Source organism: Rana temporaria, chromosome 8 (genome assembly GCF_905171775.1).
Source record: "Rana temporaria chromosome 8, aRanTem1.1, whole genome shotgun sequence".
Taxonomy (NCBI): Eukaryota; Metazoa; Chordata; class Amphibia; order Anura; family Ranidae; genus Rana; species Rana temporaria.
In genome coordinates this window covers 165,167,077-165,178,154 of record NC_053496.1, presented here as the reverse complement: position 1 = coordinate 165,178,154, position 11,078 = coordinate 165,167,077, and the positions used below count along the sequence as shown (strand labels likewise).

Genomic DNA, 11,078 nt, shown 5'->3' with positions numbered 1-11,078 from the left:
CCGTTCTGGGAAGCACTCTCCCAAGGGGGTTAGCTTGCGGGAGCGCTCCTGTGTGATACAGTGGTGGCCGCTCCCCGGCGCGCTGCATCATTCATTAGATTGACAGCAGCAGGAGCCAATGGCTATGCTGCTATCAATCTCCAATGAAGAGCCAAGAACAGCTGAGAAGACCAGGCTGAGAAGCCAGCGCGTTCACGGCGCAGGACTTTTGAGGGCTCAGGTAAGTAAATGGGGGGCTTGTAAGCATCAGATGTTTTTTCATCTTAATGCATAGGATGCATTAAAGCAGAGTTCCACCCAAAAATGGAACTGCCATTTATCGGAGCCCTTCCCCCCTCCGGTGTCACATTTGGCATCTTTCAGGGGGAGGGGGGTGCAGATACCTATCTAAGACAGGTATTTGCGACCAACTTCCGCCAGCACCCCCCCCTGCTGTCTCCTGGGAAACACAATTAGGTAGATTCAGTAAGAGTTAGGCCGACTTATCAGTAGATAAGTCGACCTAACTCAGAATCTACGCCGACTTATGTTTAAGCGTATGCTCAAACAGAGATACGCTTAAACATATCTAAGATACGACGGCTTGCGCCGTCCTATCTTAGATTGCAATATTTCGGATGGCCGCTAGGTGGCACTTCCATTGCGGTCGGCGTAGAATATGTAAATGAGTAGATACGCCGATTCACGAACGTACGCCCGGCCGACGCAGTACTTTTACGCCGTTTACGTGAGAGATAGGCCGCGCAAAGTTATAGCTAGGCCCTATTGGAATAGTAATGTCAAGTATGGCCGCTGTTCCCGCGGCGAAATTCTAATTTTTTACGTCGTCCGTGAATCCCGATTTACGTCATTTACATCCACGTCAAAATCAATAGGCCCGTGCGGCGTACTTAGCCGCAATGCGCGCTGGGAAATGTAGGCGCCCGGCGCATGCGCAGTTAAAAAAAAAAACGTGAAAAACGTAAGGTCAAGCACAATTAGCATACAACACGCCACCTTAACACACATTTGAATTAGGCGCCCTTACGCCCGCCGATTTAGGCTACGCCGCCGTAACTTAGCAGGTAAGTACATTGTGAATCATGTACTTGCCTAGCTAACTTACGGCGGCGTAGCTTAAATGCCTTAAGCTACGCCGCCACAAGTTAAGGCCATTGTACTTGAATCTAGCTAATAGGTCCCAAGAGCGAGCGGGGTCCAGTGAGGGCGCGCCGCACTACTCTCGCATGTACAGTAGGGAACCGGGCAGTGAACCCGCAGCGCTTCACTTCCCGATTCCCTCACAGAGGACGACAGCGGGGGCAGCCGAGAGACGAGCGATTGCACGCCCTCAGCTGCCAACATTGCCGGCTTGCTGGACAGGAAAGTCAGCAGCTGCAGTATTTGTAGCTGCTGGCTTTTAAAAAAAAAAAATTTGGGTGAACCTCCGCTTTAAGGTGAAAAAACGCAAAGCTTTTCAAACCCTTTAACTGCCCTCCATTCCCTCAAGAAATAAGCACCAGGTGGACACAAAAATAGTTCTTTACTTTCACAGGGTTATTCATGACGGCGCCCTCAACCAACATTGACACGTCCATCAGAGATTTGACCTAATGGTCCTTATCAACAAACTGAGTCACTTCAAAGAGTTATACAATAACGGCGCTCCTCGCCACTGCCATGCCACAGGCACGTACGTAGATACCCATCAATGTCTGAGCCATGGTGCGTATTCACCTGTGCAAATACTGGTGTTCGATCAAAGTGGCTTTCCTTGTGAAGCATTTCCCGCACTCCAGACAGGCAAAAGGCTTTTCCCCCGTGTGAGTCTTTTCGTGGCGGGCCAGGTTGGCCTTCTGCGTGAAGCGTTTGCCGCACATGGAGCAGGAATACGGCTTGTGCCCCGTGTGAATGATTTCATGACGGTCCAGGCGGGATTTACTCAGGAAGTGTTTTCTGCAATAAGAGCAAGAGTACGGCTGGTCGATGGCGTGATTCGCGATGTGGTTAAGGAGGTCATTCTGCAGGGCGAAAAGTTTGCCGCAGTCAGGGCAAGAATACGGCATCTCTGCCGCGTGAGTCTGCTTGTGGGCGAGGAGCGCCGTTATCTGAGTGAAGAACATGCCGCAGTTGGAGCACGGGAACTTCTCAGATGTCCCATGGATTGCGTGAAATGTTACGGGAGGGGAGGGATCGCTCGGGCTCCTTTCATGAGTAGAGGGATCCAAAAGATCTGCACTGTGAGATGATGGATGGAGATCGTTGGTGATCGAGTCCTCTGGAGAGTCTGCAGGGAAGTCATCGACTTCTTCGTTATCTGGAGAGCTTTCCGAACATTTCTCCATGCTGTACTGCCTGTACATCCCATCTAGAGAAGAAAGGAACATTTAACTACTTGCTTCCCAGGCCTTTTCTGACACTTCTCAAAATTTGGTAGGCACAACGGTTTTTCAAATGCATTTTAATGGGGAAAAAATACACTTTAGTGCATTTTATTACGCACAACCACAATATAATACCCAATAGGAATGCACCGATACCAATGCTAGTATTGGTGCCAATACCAAGAATTTGCATGAGTATCGGTACTCGTGAAAATGCTCCAATGCCTATTCCGATACCTGTATTGGACCAGGCTTCCTCAAGCTCAGCAGGGGGGACGGGCAGTCTTACAGGTGATCGGTGTGGCGGCGGGGGCAGTTAAAAGCATCGATCTCCCTGTAAAGCTTTTCTGACAGCCGCTTCTCCTCCTCTCCCTCCCACGGCTGTCAGGTGCTTTATTGAAAGTTATACAGGGAGATCAATACATTTAGCTGCCCCCACTGCCGCACCTATCAACCCTAACTGTCCCCTGTGTCCTCCTCCGGGTCCTCCTCCCGCTCTCTGGGTCCCAGTGTTCCCCTCTTCCGGTCCTCCACGTCCCAGATCTGTCAGGATGGAGAACGGAGGAAGGAACTGGTAAATCTGTAATTTACCGGCTCCTTCCTTTTCTGAATGAACAGTGATCATAGAGCTGGGCGATTTTCTCCCCCAAAAGATCTGCGGTTTAAAAAAAAAAAAAAAAAAATCGATTCACGATTCGAATCAAGTTTTATTTTTTGATGGACACCGCACCGGTCCTGAGGAGCTGCGGGCAGGAGTTTTTAGGCGACACAGTGGTTTCGGCCAACTCCGCGGCAGCTCCGTGGTGCCAGTGGGAGGAATAGTGTCCAATCATTGGTGCCAGTGGGAGGAATAGTGTCCAATCATTGGTGCCAGGGGGAGGAATAGTGTCCCATCATTGGTGTCCGTGGGAGGAATAGTGTCCCATCATTGGTGTCCGTGGGAGGAATAGTGTCCCATCATTGGTGTCAGTGGGAGGAATAGTGTCCCATCATTGGTGTCAGTGGGAGGAATAGTGTCCCATCATTGGGGTCAGTGGGAGGAATAGTGTCCCATCATTGGGGTCAGTGGGAGGAATAGTGTCCCATCATTGGGGTCAGTGGGAGGAATAGTGTCCCATCATTGGTGTCAGTGGGAGGAATAGTGTCTCATCATTGGTGTCAGTGGGAGGAATAGTGTTATATCATTTGTATTAGTGGGAGGAATGGTGCCCCGTCATTGGTGTCAGTGAGAGAAATGGTACCCCAAGAGCCAGATAAAGGCAAGCAAAGGGCCCCTGAGCCACAGTTTGGAGACCACTGTCTTCGACCAAAGCTATAATCATGGAATTTCCAGTCCTCGGTCATCTCTATGGTAAGCTGGTGGAACCACCCTCTTCAGTCCCAGGTTCCCTGGTGGGCAGGGAGAGCCCGAGAAGGCGGCAGTAGTGGGGGACATTATATAGAAAGCAATACCAGGGTAGTGACCATGGCCACAGGATGACCATTTCAACCAGAGCACGTATGGGTATGTCCTTTTGGGGGGAAGTGGTTAAAGTGTATCTAAAGTCAAATTTTCGTTTTACCAGCTTTGGATGGAGTATGAAAGGGTTAGAACCCATGTCAGATTTTTATTGCAGTTCATGTCTCCACTTGGGGTATATTATCTCACTTTCTGATGAGGTCACAGACAGAAATAAAAGCACTCTGGTGCCCATCTCTGGAGGGATTTCTTCACATGTCCTTCTTTCTCCTCCTCAGGTTTTGAGGTCTCTCTGAATAAAGAGGAGAGTGAGGCCCCCTGTACTGAGATGTATGAGAGACCCCAGAGAGTGTGTCTGTGGGGGGAGACTGGTCACGTCTCTTGGCTGGTAACACACAATGACATGATGTGAGGAGGAGAGCCGGAGTCTAATAGAGGCTGATGGCTCCTGACTCCCCCACTGGGCACATACTATCTCCCCATTACTATCTACTGACGGAGGAGGGGGGAGAAGAAGAGATTGTTGTAGTGACTGAACAAGGAGGATCTGGGACTCTTCTCTGGATTGAGATTGCATTCACACCTGAGGGACGCAACGCGTTTGGCACTAAAGTAGCTTATGTACCTTTTTTGGTACTAATCCAAGTCTGTTTTTGTTTGAGGTGCCATTAAAAAAGAAGAGATTGTTGTAGTGACTGAACAAGGAGGATCTGGGACTCTTCTCTGGATTTAGTGTTTATTCCTCACCTGTGCTGATCTCTGGAGGATCTTCTTCTTCCTTATGTGGCTCATCATTCCTCCCGTATGGATCTTCTTCTTTTTCAACTTTGATTACGACAACACTGTTTGCCTAGATGAAATTGTTGACACCATTCATCAGTTTCTGATCCATTCAGATCTTTTTAAAATGTAAAAAGTTCCATCTATACCTGACAGTCTTGATCTTTCTGTGTGGAGTCCCGGGAATACAGAGGACGGGGACATCTCTCTGGGGGATTTCTGGTACTGGATCCATCTGTAGGAAACAAACACTGACTGATTACATTGTGGGAGAAATACCCAAGCTTATTGGGCCAGAAAACTGGTGCCAGAAACTGTCTGGAGTGGCATGTCCCATATTAACTATCCCTATGTATTTTATGGTTTATCTTCACCAGCGAGCCAGTTTTTTTTTATCAGACTGAAAAAGAAATTGCCATGGGTGCTGCAACTAATTAACCACTTGACTTTCGGAAGATTTACCCCATTTTAACTCCCTTTTTATAACCAGGCCATTTTTTGCGATACGGCGCTGCATTACTTTAACTGACAATTGCGCGGTAGTGCGACGTGGCTCCCAAACAAAATTGGCGTCCTTTTTTTCCCACAAATAGAGCTTTCTTTTGGTGGTATTTGATCACCTCTGCGGTTTTTAGTTTTTGCGCTATAAATAAAAATAGAGCGACAATTTTGAAAAAAATGAAAATTTTTAACTTTTTGCTATAATATCCCCCAAAAATACATATAAAAAAAAAAACTTCCTCAGTTTAGGCCGATACGTATTCGTCTACATATTTTTCGTAAAAAAAAAAAAATCGAAATAAGCGTTTATTGATTGGTTTGCGCAAAAGTTATAGCGTTTACAAAATAGGGGGTAGTTTTAGGGCATTTTTAGCTGCATTTTGGTCCGGGTCTTAAGTCGTTAAAGGGACATTTTCTTGTTGTCATTTTTTCAAATGACACTTTTTTTTTTTTTTTTCTGCATTTTAGTCTAAATATGAGATCTTTTAAAAAAAAATTGACCCCAGATCTCATATTGAAGAGGACCTGTCATGCTTTTTTCTATTACAAGGGATGTTTACATTCCTTGTAATAGGAATAAAAGTGACTTTTTTTTTTTTTGTGTGTGTAAAAATTTATAAAATAAATAAAAATAAATAAGAAAACAAAAAAATTTTTTTTTTAAAGTGCCCCGTTCCGACGAGCTCGCACGCAGAAGCGAACGCATACGCGAGTAGCGCCCGCATATGAAAACGGTGTTCAATCACACAAGTGAGGTATCGCCGTGATCGTTGGAGCGAGAGCAATAATTCTAGCCCTAGACCTCCTCTGTAGCTCAAAAAATGCAACCTATAGAATTTTTTTAAACGTCGCCTATCAAGATTTTTAAGGGTAAAAGTTTGACGCCATGCCACGAGCGGGCGCAATTTTAAAGCGTGACATGTTGGGTATCATTTTACTCAGCATAACATTATCTTTCACAATATATAAAAAAATTGGGCCAAATTAATTGTTGTCTTATTTTTTAATTCAAAAAAGTGATTTTTTTCCAAAAAAAGTGCGCTTGTAAGACCGCTGCGCAAATACGGTGTTACAAAATGTATTGCGATGACCGTCATTTTATTCTCTAGGGTGTTAGAAAAAAATATATATATAATGTTTGGGGGTTTTAAGTAATTTTCTAGCAAAAAAAAAACTGTTTTAGTCTTGTAAACACCGAATCTGAAAAACACCTTCTGTCCTTAAGTGGTTAACTGACAATTGCATGGTCGTGCGACACTGTACACAAATAAAATTAAAGTGGACTTCCGCTTTAAGGGAAGGTGACCCCCTGACGGTTTTTTTTTGGGGGGGGGCCCTCTTTTTTTGAAGGTTCCAGCTCCCACTTCCTCCATGGTGCCAGAAGGAAGTTCACCTGCCCCAGTGTTCATTTTGTTGACTAAAACGCCTGTAAACCGACCTGAAACAGCGGCTGCTGTTTCTCCAGTGTGAAAGCCCCGCTAGCAGGACGGTAAAAAAGTCCTGCTAGCCACATCTTTGGAGCGGTGAAGGAGCAGTGTGTATACCGCACCTACCCATTGAAAGCAATGGGACATCGTGGCTATACCGCCGGCAAAGCACCTCTGCAGAGGCGCTTTGCGGTGGTTTTTAACCACTTAACCCCCGGACCACATTGCTGGTCAAAGACCAGAGCACTTTTTGCGATTCGGCACTGCGTCGCTTTAACTGACAATTGCACGGTCGTGCGACGTCGCTCCCAAACAAAATTGGCGTCCTTTTTTCCCACAAATAGAGCTTTCTTTTGGTGGTATTTGATCACCTCTGTGGTTTTTAGTTTTTGCGCTATAAACAAAAATAGAGCGACAATTTTGAAAAAAAAAAATATTTTTTACTTTTTGCTATAATAAATATCCCCCAAAAATATATTAAAAAAAATATTTTTTTCCTCAGTTTAGGCCGATACGTATTCGTCTACCTATTTTTCGTAAAAAAAAAAAAAAAAAATCGCAATAAGCGTTTATTGATTGGTTTGCGCAAAAGTAATAGCGTTTACAAAATAGGGGGTAGTTTTATGGCATTTTTATTAATATTTTTTTTTTTTACTAGTAATGGCGGCGATCAGCGTTTTGTTTTTTTTATCGGTACAGCGACATTATGGCGGACACTTCGGACACATTTTTGGGACCATTGGCATTTTTATAGCGATCAGTGCTATAAAATTGCATTGGATTACTATAAAAATGCCACTGGCAGGGAAGGGGTTAAGTATGTTCCCTGGGTGTGTTCTAACTGTAGGGGGGGTGGCCTCACTAGGGGAAATTACTGATCTTCTGTTCATACATTGTATGAACAGAAGATCAGCATTTCTCTCCCTGACAGGACCGGGAGCTGTGTGTTTACACACACAGCTCCCGGTCCCCGCTCTGTAAGTCGGATCAGCATTTCTCCCCCTGACATGGGGGAGACACGGCGTAACAACTTATAGTGGGACTGTGATATTGAGGTGGACAATCTGACTCTAACTGACACTTTGTAGGAACTGACACAAATACACTGATCAGTGCTAATACTATGCACTGTCACTGTACTTGTTATTATTATACAGGATTTATATAGCGACAATAGTCTACGCAGTACAGTTACAATACCATTTAATACAGGAGGGATCAGAGGGCCCTACTTGTTAGACCTTACAATCTAACAGGGAGGGTCCTCAATACTCTTCTCTCCCTTAAAAAATAGAAGTCTCCTCTTACCCGGTGATGTGAGGGGCGGCCGGTTCTCCATCATGACGTCCTTGTAGAGATCCTTGTGTTCTTCACTGGCATCCTGATGTGTTGTAGGAACCTGACAACACACAATGATACGTCACCATCCAGACACACCCCTTGTCAGTTACTGGATAATGTCCCAGAATTCCCGGCACCGCTCACCTCTCCTGATAGCAGATCAATCATCTTTTGGGTGACTTCTTCAATTTTCTTGTCATTGTTTCTCTCGGGTGATAGCGGGGGCGGTTGAACTGTGAAGGGGTTCTGGGTCTTTTTCAGGTTTGGTGCAACCAAACCATCACATAACTTGAAAGCAATATAATTCTATAATTAAAAGAAGGACAAGATGCCACCATAGAAAGGGAACTAAACATCCTCAGAATGTTAAAATGAATGGCATTTAAATATGCGTCACTTCTACAAAAGTTCTGTGATGTCATGTGACCTCTCCGGTCAGGTCTGTGTTTTATTATTGGGATAACAGTGATGTCATGTGACCTCCCAGAATCCTCCTCACCTCTCCAGTCAGGTCTGTGTTTTATTAATAGAGATAAGAGTGATGTCATGTGACCTCTCAGAATCCCCCTCACCTCTCCAGTCAGGTCTGTGTTTTATTAATAGAGATAAGAGTGATGTCATGTGACCTCCCAGAATCCTCCTCACCCCTCCGGTCAGGTCTGTGTTTTATTAATCGAGATAAGAGTGATGTCATGTGACCTCCCAGAATCCTCCTCACCTCTCCTGTCAGGTCTGTGTTTTATTAATAGAGATAAGAGTGATGTCATGTGACCTCCCAGAATCCTCCTCACCTCTCCTGTCAGGTCTGTGTTTTATTAATAGAGATAAGAGTGATGTCATGTGACCTCCCAGAATCCTCCTCACCTCTCCGGTCAGCTCTGTGTTTTATTAATAGAGATAAGAGTGATGTCATGTGACCTCCCAGAATCCTCCTCACCCCTCCGGTCAGGTCTGTGTTTTATTAACCACTTCCATACCAGGCACTTACGCAGCTTCCCGCCCAAGCCAATTTTCAGCTTTCTGCGCTGTCGCACTTTGAATGACAATTGCGCGGTCGTGCTACACTGTACCCAAACAATTTTTTTATCATTTTGTTCCCACTAATAGAGCTTTCTTTTGGTGGTATTTGATCACCTCTGCGATTTTTATTTTTTGCGCAACAACTAAAAAAAAATATTATTTTTTTTTTTTAAGTTTTTATTTTTTTCTGTAAATTTTTTGTAAATAAGTACGTTTTATTTTCTAAATACGGGCACCGATGAGGTGGCACTGATGGGCGGCGCTGGTATGCGGCACCGATGGACACTCATAGGCGGCAATGATGGGCACATATGGGTGGCACTAATGGACACATATGGGTGGCACTAATTGACACATATGGGTGGCACAGATAGGTGGGCAATGGGCATGGATGGGCACTGAGAAGTGGCAATGATGGACACTGAGGGGTGGCACTGATGGACACTGAGGGGTGGCACTTGTTTAATTACAATTTTTCCAATCAGTGCCCACAAATGGGCACGGATTGGAAAAATTGTAAATATACAAGTGTCACCCCTCAGTGTCCTCAGTTTCCATCAGTGCCACTTCTCAGTGTCCATCTATTGTGCATATTTTTTACATGTGGATGGCCATGGGGGATGTACCTGGCCATCCACATGTTTCCTCCAATCCCTGGTGGTCCTGGCGGCTTCCCTGTGGTCTAGTGTGGGCAACCGAGGGGGGGCTGCGCTGATAAACAATCGGCGTGTACCCCCCCTGTCAGGAGAGCCGCCGATCGGCTCTCCTCTACTCGTGTCTATCAGACGTGAGTAAGGAAGAGCCAATCAACGGCTCTTCCTGTTTACAGTGTGATCAGCCGTGATTGGACATGGCTGATCACGTAGTAAAGAGCCTCCGCCCGAGGGTGTTTACCGAGATCAGAGATGCAGGTTGTCAGACTGACACCCCGCACCACCGATTTCACAACCACTTCCCGGACGTCAATTGTCTATTGACCGGGCGGGAAGTGGTTAATAGAGATAAGAGTGATGTCATGTGACCTCCCAGAATCCTCCTCACCTCTCCGGTCAGCAGGTAGATGATCTCCAATGTGAGGTTTAGCATCCTCTCCGTCATGTGACCGCGCTCCTTCTCCATCCTCAGTGTTGACACCGGGAAGGGACTGACCATGATGAACGCTCTGCAAGGAGACCAGGTGACAAGTTAAAGGGGGCCTCTACAATCTCTCGCCATATATTTGGATATGTCCAGCTCCACATTGATGGTCTGATCGCCGCTATGGTTGCCACCTCATCCCTTTATAAACAAACACATATTAATTACACAGGTTCTGTGGCTGATTAAGGTGGTAATTAAACTTACTTGGTGCTTTATCTGCATTAAATCAGCCTCAGAACCTGTGTAATTCATATGTGTTTGGGTTTAAAGGGATGAGGTGACAACCCTTAGCACCGCATACTACTAATGTAAAAGCCTGTTGTCTATGTACTCCTTTTAAGTCTCTCTGTACATGAAGGCGGCCATATCTGCTCATTACATACTCAGGCTCACTGAACACATCAGTCTATCCATGCTGCTAATTGATTTTATTTCTACAGTTGTTTTTAGCAGTGAGGCTAAGCATTTTCCCTTATAAATACAAAGTTTTAGGACATTTCTATATCTTGTTTAAAAAAAATAAAGTCTATAGATCAATAAATATCAATAACAACAACTATATACTCCTCATGGAATGTTACTCACCCCCTAGAAGCTCCCTGTCTCCTCTCTTTTATCAATACCGGAAACAGTTTCCTTATTTCCGCCCAGTGGTTTCCAGCACTTCCTTTGTGTGCGTTCCACGGCCGCCCTATAGCTTCCTGGTTGCCATAGCTGCGAACCGCGGAGTGACGAAACAACTGAAAGCCAGAGAATGACAATCACCACTAGAGGGCGACGCTCCGCCATATGAGAGGAGGAAGCTTTCCTTGGTGAATAAGGGGCGGCGGACATTTTATTGTAGACCTAACCGAATTATCTTTTAAAAATTGTATTTAATGATACACTGCTTGGATCTGAAATTAACCTTTGTTGTTTGCTATTATGTAGGTATAACATGTAATACTTTAAAGTTTGATGCTGTATAATATGTTACGGGTTTTCAGCACTAGATGTTACGTCAGATTATGGCGACCCGTCAGAAAGTTTAACGGAAGTGACGTTTCG

General features: G+C 45.2%; 1 protein-coding gene across 1 annotated transcript; it reads right to left on the bottom strand.

Annotated features, from left to right (window-relative positions):
• Nucleotides 1-1,503: 1,503 nt before the first annotated feature.
• On the bottom strand, nucleotides 1,504-10,766 carry LOC120909925 (oocyte zinc finger protein XlCOF8.4-like). The gene is made up of 7 exons (XM_040321743.1): nucleotides 10,617-10,766; nucleotides 9,933-10,053; nucleotides 8,016-8,177; nucleotides 7,839-7,929; nucleotides 4,752-4,837; nucleotides 4,570-4,672; nucleotides 1,504-2,347 (listed from the first exon to the last, which is right to left on the bottom strand). Exons 2-7 carry the CDS (start codon nucleotides 10,041-10,043, stop codon nucleotides 1,713-1,715), a joined length of 1,188 nt encoding a protein of 395 aa, XP_040177677.1. The 5' UTR covers nucleotides 10,044-10,053; nucleotides 10,617-10,766; the 3' UTR covers nucleotides 1,504-1,712.
• Between the last annotated feature and the right edge of the window lie 312 nt (nucleotides 10,767-11,078).